The sequence below is a fragment of the Natrix helvetica genome, assembly GCF_964273705.1.
Source record: "Natrix helvetica genome assembly, chromosome: 3".
Lineage (NCBI taxonomy): Eukaryota > Metazoa > Chordata > Lepidosauria > Squamata > Natricidae > Natrix > Natrix helvetica.
Genome location: NC_138549.1, coordinates 44,524,454 through 44,543,402, shown reverse-complemented (window position 1 = coordinate 44,543,402; position 18,949 = coordinate 44,524,454). Strand labels below are relative to the sequence as shown.

The window sequence follows — 18,949 nt, the reverse complement described above, 5'->3', positions numbered from 1 at the left end:
TCCATCTTTCTGAGTGAGCATATATTTGCCTATTCCTCTTATAGTCTTCAAATGCATCTGATCTATGTTGACATAATTTCTTTAGGATGCCAACTTCATTCTTTACATATAGCCATATTGTCCTATAACTCTACTCAATAAGATTCTCTCAATATATGCAGGGACAACAAACCCCAGACTTCTGAAGCTTTTGGTTATTAGGAATATTGGAATTGTAGATTGAATACATGGAGTTTTCCAAATTGGGATAGTGTGTCTTAAAAGCAGAAGCCTACATACATAAAAACTGCAATGGAGATATATATGAATATCACACTTTATAACCTTTAAAAGAATGAGAAGGAATATTTACCACAATCATTCAATGATTAAACCCATGATATATGACAAAGCATCATTTCTATATATGAGGTGCATTTCCTCAAAACTGTCACAGTCATAAGTGATGAGGCTTAAAATACGTACAAGCCCGATGTTTACCTTGCAGTTGTTTTGGTTTAGAAATGCAACAGAACAAACCCTAAAAGTTTTCTTGACCTATTGTCAAGTAATCTTTTCCCAAGAATGAATGACAACATAGACTAGCTTTCTGAAGCAATCTGAAAATAAAATGTTAGAGTTGTTAAATTAGAAAATGCACACAGAAATTTGTAAAGTGACAAAGGAATTTCTTTAAAAAGTATTCATTGTCATTAAATTAATAATATCCAAACAAAACCTGATTTCAGTTTTTGCTACTACACATTGTGATCTTACCTTTTTATCACAAGCTTTAGAAATTTGTGTGAGCTTTTCACTAAACAGATTGCCTCTTGTCTGAAGCCAGAGAGGTTGATGTCATTGATGCTGACAATCTCATCTCCAGCCAGCAATTTATCCACAGCTGCAGCTTTGCTACCTTCTTCAATCTGAAAAATATGAGAAAAAAAATAACTGTCAACTCTATTTACCTAGGTTATTTAAATAAACACTTATATTGTGCATGTTTATCTCATAGAAATCCATCGGCCAACTTGACAATAGTGTATAAAAGAAACATTTCATTTATTTAATTTATATCTCACTAACAAGTGATTCTGGGAGGTGAAAGAAAAAGGAAAAGGAAAGACAAGGAATCCAAACTTAGTTGATCTGGACGTTACGAAGGCACTGTGGTTAAATTTTCTTGTCCAAAAGTCCCTTATAACACCATATTAAGACGCAAAACTCACATGCTGTTACTTTCTTCAGCTAAGCAGCAATTCCAAACTTAAAGTGCTATAAATCTCAGCTTCCATCATAGAAAGTTGGACATTCATCCCGATATAAATATTCCCACAAATGACACTGCACTTATTTTATTGGAATTAAGCATCAATTAGATCACTGTAATCAAAACCTATCCCATCATTGATATCAAAATGCTGACATTACTTGTAACGAGAACATAAGTTACTGAAGCCAAGTTTGTCATTCATTGAGTATATCAGCCAGAGCTGGGAAAAGGACCTTCTAGTCATGGCCTCCAGGTGCTCTTTAAACAGAAGTTAACACCTAAACAATTTGGAAAACACTGCTCTATGGAGAAAAATGACATATGGAACAATACAAGGAAGTACATTTAATGTGTTAGTTATCTAAAGAAACCTTTATAAGAAAAAATAATACAACACAGACATTTATCCTATTTCCTACTAGTCCTTGTAATTGTTACATTTTTTTCCTCTTGCTTCTGATAATTTTTTGCTTCATTCAGAAACATACCATATTACATAGATATTTGCCTGAAAGAGGGTGGGCGAAACTGTTTATTGCCATAATCCTCAACAAAGATTGTTGCATAACTGCCTTTTTGAATTTAATAATAAATAGAACATTTGAAGTAAAGCAAGGTATGTTCTTTCTTCGTAATATTTACCAAACAGACCAAGAAAGAACTTCCGAAGGCAAAAACAAACCAAACAAAAGCAAAAAAACAAGCCATCGGTTGGAATCTTGTTTTATTTAACAGAACAGAAAGTGGAATTTCAGTAAGCTTATATGAAAACATGAACTATAGTACAGTAATTTTCTATAATTAGAAATATTACTTCTACACTTTCTTAAACTATCCATTGTAGAAATGCTCCTAGATTTTAAAAAAAACCAACAATTTCTATAACTTATCTATGAACCTAATATGAAAAAAAAACAGTCCCTAAATCCAGAGAATGGATAAGGAGTACAAGAGATACCGTATTTTTCGGAGTATAAGACACAGCTTTTTCCCTCAAAAAAGAGGCCGAAAATCTGGGTGCGTCTTATACATCGAATACAGCATTTTTTTGCCTCCCGAAGCCCTGCCCCTTCACCAAAATGGCCGTGCATAGCCTTATGGAAGCTTTCAGACAGCTCCTGGGGGTTGGGGAGGCAGAAATGAGCAAAAAATGGGCCCCAGCCCCCAGCAGCACTCTATAAGCCTCCATAAGGCTATGCATGCAATTTTTGTGACAAACAACTGGCCCATTTTCGAGAAAAATGGGCCGTTTTGGGGAGGTTTGCAGAGTGTAAAAACTTTTTTTCCCCCTTTCGCAAAGCTTTTTAGTTAGAGTGATTGATGAGAGTTACATTGATCAAGTGCTGTGCCAGCAGAAACAAGTCTTAGGTTGTTAGCGATTTCCTTCTCCAGCACATGGATAAATGCACCTGGAAACATCTACCTATTTACCTACTGTATTTCTCTCCCTCCCTCCCTCTCCCTACCTACCTACCTACTCACTCTCTCCCTACCTACTGTATTTCTCTCTCTTTCTATCCCTCTCCCTATCTACCTACTCTCTCTCTCTCTCCCTAACTACTACTGTATTTCTCTCTCTCTCCCCCCCTCTATCTACCTACCTACTCTCTCTCTCTCTACCTACCTACAGTTTCCAACTGCCGTGCAGTGATCTTTAGCATGATGGACTTTAAGCTGCAGGCGGCTAGGAGGCTTCTGTCAGCTGGGCCGGGATATTATAATGCCTGGACACACCCAGAGGAGGGCGGACCTTTGGCCAACAGAAATGTGGCCGCCTAGGGTTATGATTGGGCTCCCTCCGCTGGCGCATGGCTGATTGACAGGGAGGCTGTTCCCTCCTGGATCAAAGTTACTGAGGGGGGAAGCAGCGTGCTGCTTCCGTTGAGGTTTGTCGGCTAAGTCCCCATGGCTGGGCTCCCCGCTGTTGGCTCCGCTTCCGAGATGCAGATGTGTGGGAGGCGCTCACCATGCAAGCAAGTGGAAACCCACGCCGGGTGTGTACATGTCTGAATCCAGCCTCTGCGTTCGGAGCATTGGGGCTCAAGTTTTTTTCGCAGGAAGGGGGAGTCGAGCTGGTACTCCATGGATTTTATTTGATTTTATTGCTCGAAAACAAAAAGAAAACAGAGGCTTCTTGGTCCGACTAGCCCAGGAACTCAAAATCCGGAAAATTAACCTTGTTTAGGAAAGTTTTGCGCTGATGGAAAAATAGTGTTTTCCACTGAAAGTTTTTCCTACTTTTCCTTGTTTGATTTTTTGGCCTCTATTCCTTCTCTTCTCTCCTCTTTTCTTCCTTCCTTTTTTCTTTTTTTTCTTTCCTTCCTTCTTTCTTCCTTTCCTCTTTCTCTTTCTCTTTCTTTTTTCTGCCTCCTTTTCTTATCCTCCCTCCCTCCTCTCACCTTTCTTTTTCTCTTTCTCCTCTTTCCTTTTCTCTCTCTCTCTCTCTCTCTCTCTCTCTCTCTGTGTGTGTCTCTCTCTCCCTTCCTTCCTTCCTCCCCCTCCCTCCTTGCCCATCGTTTGTTTGTTTCTTTATGTGCCCCAATTGCTAATCTACATCAATTGGTAATTTATTCATAACTTGCTAATATCACTGCAGACTATTGGATAGTAAGGGGGAAAGTATAAAGCATATAAAGTAATTCATACTATGGAAAATGTGGATAGAGGGAAGTTTTGATCCTTTTCCCATAGAGAGTCATCCATTGAACTTGAATACAAGTAGTCCTCAACTTACAACAGTTCACTTAATGACTAAAGTTACATCAGCACTGAAAAAAGTGATTTACGGCTGTTCTTCACACTTATGATCATTGCAGCATCTCCATGGCCACATGATCAAAATTTGGATCTTTGGCAACTGCCTCATATTTATGATGGTTGCAGTGTCCTGGGGTCACCTTTTGCAACCTTCTGCCAAGCAGTCAGTAGAAAAGTCAGATTGACTTAACAACCAGGTTACTGATTTAACTGCAGTGATTCACTTAAAGGTGAAAGGTGTAAGCAAGAAAGGTTGTAAAATGGGGCAAAACTCACTTAACAAATATCTCATTTAGCAATAGAAACTTTGGGCTCAATTAGGATCGTAGATTGAGGACTACCTGTATAGGGAGATTTCTTTACTTAATGTATATTTACATGGTAGAATTGAGTTTCAAATAACACTGATTTCGTTGTCTTCGGTGACATCTATGAAAAAAATTCAGGTGCTCAGGCATGAAAATGTGCTGCTCAAACACTATACTTTTCCGCTCACACTGAAAAAAAATTAGAGGAAACATTGGTTGCAGGAACTAGGTATGTCTACTTTAATGAAAAGAAGGACTAGGGGAGACATGATAGCAGTGTTCCAATATCTCAGGGGTTACCACAAAGAAGAGGGAGTCAAACTATTTTCCAAGGCACCTGAGGGTAGAACAAGAAGCAATGCGTGGAAACTAATCAAGGAGAGAAGCAACTTAGAACTGAGGAAAAATTCCCTGACAGTTAGAACAATTAATCAGTGGAACAGCTTGCCTCCAGAAGTTGTGAATGCCCCAACACTGGAAGTCTTTAAGATGTTGGATAGCCATTTGTCTGAAACGGTATAGGGTTTCCTGTCTAGGCAGGGGGTTGGACTAGAAGACCTCCAAGGTCCCTTCCAACTCTGCTATTGTATTGTATACTTTTTGAAAACAATACAATGCATAAATTTTAACTGTACTACTTTGCTTTGTTTTTAACATTTATGAATAAAGCAGCAAGATAACATAAAAAACTAACATTAGTTCTGAAGATTTTAATTTTTTTCTCACTGCCATGCTTTCATTGTGTTGATTCTAACTCAAATGTGGTTTCAACAGTTTTGGACTAGAATACCTCCAAGGTCCTTTCCAACTCTGCTATTGTATTGTATTGTATTAAGAGTAGACAGATCTAATATCAACAAAATTAAAGTTGAGATATAAATATTAATTTCAATAAATGTTTTGAAAAAAAATGCAGAAGATCTGATGCCTAAACCACATTTCTGGACATGGAAATTCCTAGTATACAATCAGGATTTGGTATAGAATTATTAATAAATGAGTTGTTACCATTAGTTATCAATCAAATTAATGCTCCCTTAGTTGCAGAAAGCTTTCTACAAGTTTAGAAAGTAACTTATTTATGTTTATTGTATTTTACAAGTTTAGTCTTACCCAACATTACACCGTTTCCTTAATTTCTGAATTCATCATTTCATAAAATGCTGTACATCAAAAACATGAGTATGACAGCATTTTCTGAAATAAACTCACCTGAATTCATGCAGGAGAGTTCAAAAGCTATTTATTAAAATGGCTAACACTGATCTAAAACTTTTTAATCACTGTTCAAACTAAATATGACATGCCATGTACAAAGAAAGCTGATTTCTGAACAGAACTGTAACAAAGTGCTATAAATCCTTAAAATGATGAGGGGAAGGTTGGTAATCCCCCCCAGGGGGGAAAAACCTTCATTAAACTGTTGGAAGAAATGATTGTTGGAAGAAATGTCCTTCTGGGTTCGGCTCCAAGTGGGGAAAAAGACACTGGAGTCATGGAGGCTGCTTGGAAAGATGGTTTTAATGGTGGACAGGACCGCATGGCTTGAGTCCTGAACAGCAAAGGTGATCACATGGTTCAATGTTGGTGGAGAAGAGAAGAGAAGGGAAGAGAAGGAGAAAAGCAGACAAGAAGAAGGGCTGAAGAAGGGCTTGCAGGGATTTTTATAATCTGTTCTGCCCCACCTCTCTGTTTCCTGTTCCTGTGTAAGAAATGTATTCTGATTGGTTGCCAGACTCCCATGGGCCCGTGCAAGGGCAACCCTCTAGGGTGAGTTTTGAATTCAGGTTTGATTGAGTTTAGATGCCATGTGGTCAGTCGAGTAAAAGGCAATATTATCCTGCCTTCATTGCCATCCCCCCTGGAGCTGAAGGGGAGTACTCTTTATTATGTAGACTAGCTTGGCCTTCTTAATGGCCCATTGACAAAGCGGGGAAGCTGCAGGAATTTACTCTGTGTTTAAAATGTGTTTCTCCCTTTTTCACCTCCAGGAAAATATAATATTCTGCCTTATCAATATTTCCTAGGATATTTCATTTTTCTGGGAGAGGGCTAGGTGATAACTTCCTACAATCCCTCCTTTTTTTTTCAAAAAAATGTGAGTGGAACGCACATGTTTTTGACAAAAGATAAAATTGGTCAGATCAGGGAAACTTAATTTTTCTGATGGAAAAGCATTGAAAGAGACAGCAGAAGGATCCCTTCAGTGGCTCCCAGAGAGCTTTCAACCATGAAGGTCTTAGCAACCAGGGCACAATTTCTGGAAAGAAATTTACAATATCCAATTTACCATGCCAATTATTTTCAGATGTTTGATATCACTTTCTGTGAGCTTCCAGGTTACAAGCAAGCAGAAGTCCCCAAAAAAACCTTCACAGCCATTGAAGGATTCTTCCTTTTAAAGAAGTACAGGCTGCCCATTTCCAAGGGATTTCTTTAACTTGCCCTGGCTCCTATTTTAGTGAGGCCAAATTGAGTTTAGCTAGTGTGCAATACAAGCTATTTAGTATTTTTTAAAAGTTACACACAATGAGCCCAGGGACTCCTATCAGAGACCACCAGTGCAACATGTCCTGCTTTACTGGGCAACTGGGCAGCATCATTATTATTATTATTTTTTTGAGTCAGTCGGGGTTTGAGTTTTGAAGATCCTTTCTGCTACTCTTCAAGTGGGGGGATTGCCTGAGGGGAACTTCCCTTCCCCCATGGGATTAAAAGGGAGATATCACTGTTTAGGCTTTTGTGCAAAGGCAAAAATCAACGTAGGAAAAGCTTTGTGGAGTTGGGTCAAGGAGATAGTTTCAATCTAATTCTGAATGGGGCCTCTCTCTCTCCCTCTGTGTGTGTGTGTGTGTAGCTGCTTCTACAATACAGAAAATACAGACATTTTGGGGAAAATTTCCCTCCCACCAGCCAGAAATCTAAGGTGTTCAGAACTTGCTGTGCTAGCCACTCTCAAATACAATTCTTACATGAGTACATTAAACTGATTACAATATAAATGAGGCAAGGAAGAAAGCATAATAAATTTCTGTGAATGAAACAGAGAAAGAAAACCTTATCAAATTCCACCCTCCCCATAATCTTTTCAGCTGTCTTCTGGGAATTGAAAAGAGTCTTTTGGTCTTTACTTCTTCATCTCCTTCAGGGTTCTTTCATGTCTGCTGGATGGTACTAGGCTTGGCTTGCTGGTAAGAGTGGTCAGTCAGTCTTGGCAGTCTGTCCCAGGCTTGGCTAAGTTTTTTTTCTCATGTCAGGTTTTATCAGGAGGCAATCACCAGCAGCAAATTGGAGAGTTATGGTTTGAGCTAGCAGTCCTTTGTTTCCATTCTGTCCAAGTGTGGAAATCCAAACATTATTTCAGGAGGCAGACGATGTAAATTTCATGGAACATGACATTCCCACTGCCTGTATGATTGAAACACTTTTGCAGTAAGATGAGTAAATTTCCAAGAGGGACAACTTGTGTTGCAAACAAACAAACAAATAAAATGTCATAGGGTAGAGCACCTTGACTCATAAACATTTAAAAATGCACTCAGGTGTAAAAGAGGGAGGGAAGAAAAACAGCTTTAAAAAAAAATTGCAATTAAAAAAAAAGGTACTTTGAGTCAACACTCCAAAATGTCAAATTTCATTCAGATGGAATCAAATTCTCATTAATATGTTAAAACATTTACAAATGTAAGCAAAATATCTCAAAATCATTCCTTTTTATAGGTTTAATTAAGCATTTTAAACCTCAAAAATTTCCAGAAGAAGAAAAAAAAATCAAAATTGTATTCAGAGCAAAGAAATGTAACTGCATAATTTTTATATGCAGATGAAAGATCACAATAGTGAAAGGTAAGCGGAGCAGATCACCCATTTACTCCAAATTTCTCAGAAGAGAGGGGGGGAAAAGTGGTTAAAGTGAGGAGAAAAAATTTCAGCCTTTAATGACCCAAAAGGAAAGAGGGAAAGAAGGAGGGGGGAATGCCCAGAGGCATTCACAGGTATCACTGGGGCGTTTCATACACACACTCATGGTAAAAATGAGCAGACACTCATTCTCCCCACCTTTCCTACTTCCCTCCAAAGAATGACCCAGAAGGAAGATGGGGGGGGGGGGGGGAGATTCACACAGGCAATCACGTGGATCTCTGGATCCATTCACTTATCACTCCCTGGGGCATGGGGGACACATACTCACATTCATACTGCAATCAGACCTTCATGCTTGCTCATGCCAAACAATCATAGGTATTTCAGGAAGCTTTTTTTTTTTTCACAAGCCACCAAGCTTCATTTTCTTTTATTAGAGGATCTCACCCTCCCTTCAGGTTTGGAAATGATAACACACATGCATACACACACATACCATTAAACAACCTTGTAACTGACTGCTTCTTTATATGAAAGGGAATCAAACTACATTCATACCAACTTTACCATCAACATACTCACATTTGCACTGCAATCATTAATTTCACATAGAAAAATCCCATTTCATTCTTTCTTCATGCAAGGCAGTTATTACAATTACTTCAGGGAGCTGTACATAAGCCAATGAGCTCCATTTTCTATTATTAAAGGATCTCAACTTCCCTCCAGGTCTGGAAATGATCACGCACTAGATTGTTAATGCCTGTCTCTGCCCTGGGGTGTTCGTTTCTAATTTGGACCTGCCAGCGGACGCTGGCTAATTTTTAAAGATCCAAATTCTATCTTGATATCCCAGCACGCGCTGGCATTTTTAAATATCAAGATGTATAGAAACAATGTACAGAGATGTTTGTCCACACATTGTTTGCATTCAGCCAGGTTGGCTCTCCCAGCACATGCTGGCATATTTTTAAAGATCCAAGATGTATGGAGACTTTCATTAACACATCATTTGCATCTGGGTGGGGCCCTTGATTCATCTGATGGTGGCCAGAAAATCAGCAAATTTGTTGACAAAATCTAAATCAAAACTGCCTTCTGGAGGCCAGGTTTTTACTTTAGGACTAATAGAGTAGGTTGGCCAGAAAAATGTGCAGAGGGTTTTTACTCAGGTTGAAGGCAAACCTTTAGTAGGAATTTCCTTCATTTCATACATGCAAGGCAACACTCTCCTCCTCCCCCCAAAAGGGAAAAAAAATCTATACTCACCTGAAGAGTACAATCTTCTAGGGCTGAAAGACATGAGAACAAGGTTCCCTCCCCCACAGAAAAGGCATTGTTGGAGGATTAGAGGTAAGGGAGGGGCGTGGGGGGGGTAGATAGCTTGCAGGCAGAGTTTGAAAAAAATAAAACCATTAGTTACTAAGCAGCTAAACAGATAAACATTATGGGGATATCACAGATGAGAAATGGAGTCTGGATTCACATGCTTCAGGAAAGAAATGGACAGGTAAAATCATTTAGACACACAATAAATGCAAGGATGAAACTTTTCTTGCAAACATTTCCTGGGTTGTTACTTTAAGGTATAGGCAAGGAAGGAAGGAAAAAAAAATATTTTTACTCTGTTTCTGCTGGCCAGAACAGACACAAAGTAAAGACTCCTCCCAGTTTCAGTTAGTTTTCTAGGCCCAACAAACTGAGCAAAGGCAATTTCTGCCAGTTTACTCCTTTCTTTCTTTGAACACTTTAAAATTCTTGTCTTTTGGATTGGAGACATCTTAGTTACAATTACCTTGAGGGTGCACAAAGACTTAGACATACACACACAGACAAAGAGGGAAAAACAAAATCATTCCCACCATGAATTTCAGTTAAGTTGGGGAAGGCACAAATCTTAACAAACAAAAACCACGTGGTTATATAGAAGACAGAGAAAGAGACAGACAAGAGGGGAAAAAAAAAAGAAACCCCACCATTTTCTTTTAAGTACCTTTTCAGCCAAATTAGTTTTTCCTGTATCATCTTTCAGCAAAGCCCATTTTCTACAATCTGCTCTTTTTTTTCTTCATTCTGGCCAGGACGGGCATTTGCTTTTCGTCCCAGGCCCCCAACAACTCCCCTAGGGGGGTTTCCATGGCTACCCTCGAGCTACCGCTTCCCATGATCCCGTTTAGATGTGGGTTCACTTCATCCTAGCCGGGTTTGCCACTTCGTATTTCCCCGCTTTACTTTCGCGTCCTTAGAGGACCTTTCGCGCCCTTTTGAAGGGACTTTCTCTGTTTGCCCTTCGGAGGGTCTTATTGGTGCCCTTCGGAGGGACTTTTCTGGGGGTGCCCTTCGGAGGGACTTTTGACGCGTTCCTCACCACGGGAACCTTCTCTCGATTCGCGCCCTTTCACGCAGGGACTTTTCTTACAGTTTCAAGTCTTGGGGAAAGAGACCCGGAGGACCAGCCACACAGTGACCCAGGAGGGGTGCTGTCGGAGCGGGTATGCGTACCTCCCTTTTTCTCACTAACTTTCTTATGGGCTTTAGCTTTTTTCTCTCACAGGACAAAAACAGCAGCAACAACAAAAAATAAAAAATCCATTCACTTTTCCATCCATTTTCACACACACTAGTCACACACAGGCAGGCATACACACATTTCCCATGCTTTAAAATTAAATTTTAGAGAATTAAAATTTAGAGGTACTCACCTTCTTTCCAGGCAGCCTTTGAGCTCAAACTCAAAACCCCTTTAAAGCCTAGATCCAAATGGCTAAGGCCAAGATAAAGTCCACCCACAGACTCAATGGGGTCTGTGCCGGCATGGGAGGCTTACCTGGGCCATATCCATTTGTTAGGCTAGCTTGGAGTCCCATCTGGGGTGCCAATTGTTGGAAGAAATGTCCTGGGTTCGGCTCCAAGTGGGGAAAAAGACACTGGAGACATGGAGGCTGCTTGGAAAGATGGTTTTAATGGTGGACAGGACCACATGGCCTGAGTCCTGAACAGCAAAGGTGATCACATGGTTCAATGTTGGTGGAGAAGAGAAGAGAAGGGAAGAGAAGGAGAAGAGCAGACAAGAAGAAGGGCTGAAGAAGGGCTTGCAGGGATTTTTATAATCTGTTCTGCCCCACCTCTCTGTTTCCTGTTCCTGTGTAAGAAATGTATTCTGATTGGTTGCCAGACTCCCATGGGCCCGTGCAAGGGCAACCCTCTAGGGTGAGTTTTGAATTCAGGTTTGATTGAGTTTAGATGCCATGTGGTCAGTCGAGTAAAAGGCAATATTATCCTGCCTTCATTGCCATCCCCCCTGGAGCTGAAGGGGAGAACTCTTTATTATGTAAAGTGGACTAGCTTGGCCTTCTTAATGGCCCATTGACAAAGCGGGGAAGCTGCAGGAATTTACTCTGTGTTTAAAATGTGTTTCTCCCTTTTTCACCTCCAGGAAAATATAATATTCTGCCTTATCAATATTTCCTAGGATATTTCATTTTTCTGGGAGAGGGCTAGGTGATAACTTCCTACAAAACAATAATGTAGAACATTCCAAGAATAGTTACAAATCTATTTTCAAGCACTGACAACATACAAGGAACAGGAGGAAAGGGAATGTCTGCAGATTTAAACAGATAAAAGACGAATAGAGATGCTGCAGACCGATTTGCTGATCAACTTTCATTGTTGATGCAAAAATGTCCACATTCCTTTAACGACACCTGTATGAACAAGCGGGCTATGTCATACATTATCTGGTGTCATGTGGAATGATGACTTTGTATCAAGTTATAGTCCTTGGAGAATTCACATTTTTGTTTCTTTTCATTAATATCTTATGCTGGAAAACGATCCTTAGTTGTCAGCATTGCTTCGGTGTCAGACATACAGTAAATGACCTCAACTCTCTTTCCCTAATATCTCTTACAACTAAAAATAAATTTAGGATATCTGGCCTAAATGTTAGTGTTATGAGCATTATTTTTTTTAAATGGACAAAATCTAGATCTTTCCTCCCATTTGCTCTTTTTCTGTTTGGCTTCAATTCTTAGAATTGGCTTTGTTGATGCTAGTTGGGAAATTTGATAATAAAGTCCCAACACATAAAGATATGCTCAGAGTCGCTTCTAGGCAAGATAGGCAATGTGTAACTCTTAATAAACAAACTAATATTAGGAAGAAGAAAGGTTGATTTAAAATTATTGTTCCCATCTTGTGTGAACTAATTTGGGTGATTTGGATAGCATATTAACAAGATGAATATTATAATTAAAGGACATCGTAAATTGTAAAAAAACAATTTACAGTTGCTGAAGTCCACACATCTTAAACTTGCTGGGTTGAGAAAATGCTCTACTGCAGGGGTATCAAACTTGCGTCGTCACAGCAGCATCATGTGACTTATTGGGACCTTTTCCCCCTTCGCTAAACCAGACATGAGTGTGGCCAGCATGTGATGCATCCGTTCTGCGATTTTGACAGCCCTGCTCTATATAATGGAGAACCTCCCGCCGCCGCTACTACTGATTTGGTGGATCCGGGCCGAACTGGCAGCAACCCACCTCTGAGTAGATCTGCCTGTGTGAGGAAGAGTTCTGGAGTTATGTCTACAGACTTTTCAAATGCTACTTGCCAAAGAAAGACATCTGAAATTGTAATCTTGATAAAATGTAGAGAACTGGCAAGTGAAAGGAAAAGTTAATAAGCAAAAATTGAAGGTAAAATCAAATCATGTATTTTCTATGAACTACTTTTTCCTCTTTAAAATATTAAATGGTGATTCTAAAGCAAGCATATATTTTGAATCATTATTGAAAAAAACGTCAAGATCTGAAATACAACCTCAATTTTTCAGTTATAGTTACATCTTTAAACATTTTTACATGGCTACATATTTACAACAGTTTAAACATTCATTTCGATGGATTTATAGTTCAAAACATAATGTGAAAAATTACCCGACTACTTTTTTATTCTCTCATGTTTTAAAGAATGCTTATGAACCTCTTTCCAAGAAACACTAAAATATTTCTTGTTAACGATCAAGATTGCCACCCAGGTTGCAAAAGCTGAAACATTATGGAAAAGAAAATATGAAATCCAAGATTTAATTTAATACCCACCTTTTCCTTCTAACTTTTAATCTTGAAAAGTCTGAACAAAACAGTTTCTTATTGTGGTTAATATTTGTGATTTGTACAAGCAGGCATTTTAACCACAACATTTTCATTTATGCTAAATATATACTTCATGATAAAGATTTATATTTCTTACAATCTATTTCAGAAAAGTAATAAATGTAACCATTACAATTCTAAAACAGTATTATTCTATATCTTGAAGCACTAGACATATTTATTTATTTATATAGTAATAGTAAAACTAAAAACAAAACAGAAGCCAAACATTAGAGCAAATGAAGTCTGTGGGAAGATTAAACTTGAAGTTTTGGTTCAAAAGCAATCCTGTTTAATAACATCTTTAACTCAATACATAGATATGATGATTCAATAACATTTTGGTGACAGCAGTTCACTTTTAATGAATCTGACTGAATCATAATCTCAAATCAAGATCATATGAAGTGTTAATACCACTTTATAATGCCTTCGTAAGGCCACACTTGGAATACTGCATTCAGTTCTGGTCGCCACGATGTAGAAAAGATGTGGAGACTCTAAAAAGAGTGCAGAGAAGAGCAACAAAGATGATTAGGGGACTGGAGATTAAAACATATGAAGAATGGTTGCAGGAACTGGGTATGTCTAGTTTAATGAAAAGAAGGACTAGGGGAGACATGATAGCAGTGTTCCAATATCTCAGGAGTTGCCACAAAGAAGAGGGAGTCAAACTGTTCTCCAAGACACCTGAGGGTAGAACAAGAAGCAATGGGTGGAAACTAATCAAGGAGAGAAGCAACTTAGAACTGAGGAGAAATTTCCTGACAGTTAGAACAATTAATCAGTGGAACAGCTTGCCTCCAGAAGTTGTGAATGCCCCAACACTGGAAGTCTTTAAGAAGATGTTGGATAGCCATTTGTCTGAAATGGTATAGGGTTTCCTGCCTAGGCAGGGGGTTGGACTAGAATACCTCCAAGGTCCCTTCCAACTCTGCTATTGTGTTGTATTGTAATTGAACCTTGGTTGATTTGATTTGTACATCCTTAACAGAAATTATTTCAAAATTGCACGTCTCCAAAATAAGAGAAATACTACGGCCGTTTTGCATTTATTTTATTTCCTATGGAATACAAGATCGACATTTGGAGGATATAAAATTCTGCTGGATTTCACAATTCTGCTGGATTTAATAGAAGTACAACTGGATGGCATTGCATATGAAAATCAAGTCCTTTGAGAAAAGGTTTAAGAGATGGATATGTTTACTAAGAAAAGAGGAACTTAAAGGAAATCATTCAAATGTCAAGATATAATCCAATAAACAATTTTTCCAATCCAGGTATCAGCCAAAAATGCAAACATGAGCTAAAATAATCACAATCTTTCTTATATATATATATATGTATGTATGTATGTATGTATGTATGTATGTATGTATGTATGTATGTATGTATGTTCAAGCATAACTCTGCAACGCCTCCAGAAATTTCAACCAGACTTGGTACACAAATAACTTACCCTCTGGAAACAAATACTGTGGAGGGTAAGACGCCCTTGGAGTGTGTGTGCATGTGTGTGTGTGTATGTTCCAGCATAATTCTGGAACATTTCAAGCAATTTCAACCAAACTTGCTACAACAGATGACTTACTCTCTGGAAACAAATACTGTGGGGGTAAGACACTCCTAACACCCCTCAGTGTGTGTGTATGTGTGTGTGTATTCCAGCATAACTCTGGAATGCTTTGAGCAATTCCAACCAAACTTGGTACACAGATGACTTACTCTCTGGAAAAAAGCAAGTGCCGCTCTTCCTCTCAGCTACCTCTGGAGGTTTGCTGGGTTCGACCCGTGACTGCTCTTACCTGTCCTGCTTCTCCTCCTCACAGCTGATGCCATGTTTTGTGGGAATAAAAGCAGGCGTGCAGAGAGAACCGGGAGAGGAAGAAGCAGGTCCTGAGCAGGCGGGCGGGTGCTCTACATACCTGTGTTTTCCCCTCCTCCCCTCAACGCAGCCATCCCCTCCGCTTGCCCATCAGTGGCTGCCCAGGCTCCGGCCTGCCCACTCCCCCTGCAAAATCGAGAAAGTGGTGTGGGAGGTTTGGCTTGATGGCCCATTTTGCCTCGGAAAAGGAAGAAAGTAGGTGGAAGTGCTGAGCGGGAATATGTTTCCCTTGGCTGCCTTCAGCCGCCTCTTCCCTTTAGGCTCACCCAGCCTAGGGGCTTGCTTTCCCTACTGGAGAAATCCGGAACCCCAAGAAGAGATGGCTGTGGCACTTTGAAGGCTACTGTATTTTTTGGAGTATAAGATGCACATTTTTCCTCCCTAAAAGAGGGTGAAAATTTGGGTGTGTCTTATACTCCGAAAATGTGGGTGCGTCTTATAGCCACACCGACCCACCCACTGGCCCCAATCCTTTGGCCTCTGCCTCCCAGCAATTCATCTCCTTGCAGAAAACAGGGGCTTGCAGAGGCTGGAATAGGCTATAGCAATCCCTGCAGCCTGAAACAGCTGATGATTGGGAGAAATTGAAAGTGAAACTTGCTGTTTCCTCCAGGAGGCAAATTGCTGGGAGGCAGAGGCAGATTTCTTTTTCTTGTGCTAATCAGGCTGTTTGCTGCAAGGAAGTAAGTCAATAACTATAAATGCCTATAGAACGTTCGAATTATTACTTTTGAAAGACTGCTGTATTATTGTGCTAGACAGCTTAATAAAATGAAGCTTTTTAAAATAAATGCTTGATCTGAAGAGGCCCAGTCCTATTGTATCTTCTTTTAAATAGCAATCAATAACTATACTTCCAGAAAGCACATCAATTTTAACAGCATCTGTATAAGTATAGTCTGAAATGTACACTATAAACAGTGTATATTGTCTGCATTGTTTGCTGTTTGTTGCAAGGAGGCAGAGGCAGATATGTTTCCCTTGTTTTCCTCCCCAAAAACGATGAGTGTCTTATACTTTGAAGCGTCTTATACTCTGAAAAATACGGTGCTTGCATTGCGGTGCTGCAGGTGCCACCTCAAATGTATGTAGCCTTGAGTCCGGTGGTCTCCATTCCTAGTAGGAAGTGAGTGGCAACCTGCAAGGTTCTGAAATTCCACCCCATTTTCTGACATTTTGCAAGACAGCTCTCAAAGAGAACAAAGTGGGTGTGGCGCACCCAGAGCTGCCACTTCTTCTTCGCAACAGCTGAGGACAGGTGTCGAGGTTGGAGATCAGAGCCGTGTTGCACCCCCTCCCAGTCTTGACCCACACCTCCCTGCTGTTTTCGGGCACCCAGCTTGCTGGCTTGCCCCCCCCCCAACCCCATTGCGGTGGCGGCTTCGGAAGACATTGGTGTGGAGGCACAGGTGAAGGCTGGGATGGGGGTGCAACATGTGGGAGGCTCTCTGCAGTTCCTCAGCTCCTCTTCCATCCTCGGCTATTGCAAAAAAGAAGCAGCAGCTCTGGGTGCACTGTGGCTACTTCGTTCTCTTTGAGAGCCGCCTTGCAAAATGTCAGAAAATTTTCAATGAGGCGGAATTTCGCAATGCAAGTAGCCTTCAAAGTGCCACAGCTGTGTCTTCTCGGGGTTCTGGATTTCTGCCTGGCCTCTAATGCTCCATCCGGCAGGGGCAGCGAGGGAGGGGTCCAGCGGTGGGGGAGGCTGGCCATCCCCCAAGCTGGCTCTCAGAGGAAGGAGGCAGGGATGCCGGCCTGGGCTCACTTCCCTTACCACTCACCGCCGTCACCCCTGCAGGACAGAGTGTTGGAGGCTAGGCCTTAATTTACATAAAACATTATTGTTACTTCGTTTAGAAAAGAAAGTATTTAGATGGGTAGGTACATGTTCTGGGATTTTTCCTGTTAATCTATATATTTAAAAGCCAAATACCACTCACTCATCACGAAATCTCCAGAACTGTAAAGCCTACAAACTTGAAATTTGGCACGTGTGTTCCTCTTGGCTTCTAGGTGCTCGCTTATAAAGGATTTGTCGAAATGACCATCAGATTATCAGTATTTCTTATACAGTATTATATTAACATGCGCCGATGCTACCCTTTCGCTAGTCCGGGCGATCACGTGACTCATCTGGCCTGCAGGCTGGGAGTTTAGACATTCTACTCCCTCTCCCCACCTGAAAAGAACTCTGTTCCACCTGCCAGTTGCCTTATATTAACCCGCTCTGATGCTAAGGAGTTACACATTCTACATTAATTTTCAAGCTTTAAGTATCAAGCCTGATCACATAGTTTCATAGCAAAACACAGGTATCCAGCTATTTCCATATAACAGAGACATATGCATTACCTAGTATACCACCATCAATCCAAGCCATTGAAAAACCACATGATCCTATAAACTCTATTTTATATGCATTCATATTTCCTTTCAAAAGTAATTGATGAGAGAGATTTCCACAATATTAAAAGGGGAAACACATGAAAACTGTAGCAGAAAGACAGGGAAGGAGGCCCTGAAATTCTTCCTCAAACCTATTGAGACTTGCAGAAAGTCTATGCATGTTATGCCTCTCTACTTTGCATTATACTCCAACCATTGCATCTCTTGTACAAGTAGTTATTTAGTAATTGCCTTGAACAGTGACTTCAGTCACAATGATGATAAAAAGGCAACTTTGTGACCAATGCCCATATTTATGATCTTTGTGGTGTCTTTAAGTCAGATATTTGCCAGTACACTCAATTAGTAGGCGGTGTCCTGTGCCTGATCCATTATTTGCTACCCTCTTATTAGGTGTTAAATAAGTGATTCATTTCTGAGCTACTTTTCTGAGCAGCACAGTACTTCTTGAAAAAGTGTTAACTGCAAGTTAACAAGCTCAATTGTGTGACCTTAATTAGTTATTAACTAGTTGATTATGGATAGTTGGCTTCAGCTGCTACCTGAAACTGACAAGATTCTAATCAGTTTCACACTAAAGGCTTTTGTTTGCCTCCTAAGTGGCTCAAGATGATCATACTATGCAAACAACCAGTAGTACTACATTCCTCTCAAAGTGTATGCTTACTGTCTTGTAATCACTACCTCCAATGAATGTAAATAAACATGTTGAATCTTTTCTTGCTATTTATTCCAAATAAACATTTCAAAGGGTAAAGGAGTGGAGAAAAAGGACTGTAAGATTTGACCTTTTATCCAGCTTCTTTGTGAATTGTGTTTTCATGCCATTTGGACTCATCCAGCTGTCTGGAGTTGTATGATTGTAAAACAAAGGAAAAATGAAATAAAATAAGCATAGCACAATCATAGAATTTCTTTTGTTCATTTAATGACTGTTTTGCTTAAAGACCAAGTTGCTGTTCCAACTGTGGTTGCTAAGCAAGGACTACCCATCCTTGCTGGACATCCCCTATCCACCAGAACACTGACCACTCTGATTATAGCAATAGGGCATTTATCATGTCCAACCAAATTTATGTTATGTAGATGAGCAATCAGCAAGAATAACTTTGTTAGCAATCTCAGTTATAACTACCATGGTGTAAATGATGATTTAGTCCAAAAAAGAAAGGGTGAAATTTAATTCAACAGTTCAGTGATCTCTTTACAATGCCAAAATCCTAGTTCTCATCAGATGGATCTTTTGCAGTTCTTCTAACACAGCACATCTGATTTTATCTGAAACTGATCTGATTACTTACAGGCAAAA

The 18,949-nt window shown here is 39.9% G+C and overlaps 1 protein-coding gene across 1 annotated transcript in view; it reads right to left on the bottom strand.

Moving 5' to 3' along the window:
• The window catches only part of SHROOM2 (shroom family member 2), a 125,745-nt gene that overhangs the window by 64,856 nt on the left and 41,940 nt on the right, over positions 1–18,949 (bottom strand). Inside the window, exon 2 of the mRNA XM_081946807.1 lies at positions 757–908. Within this exon, the coding sequence (XP_081802933.1) occupies positions 757–908 (152 nt within the window). The remainder of the gene's footprint in view (positions 1–756; positions 909–18,949) is intronic.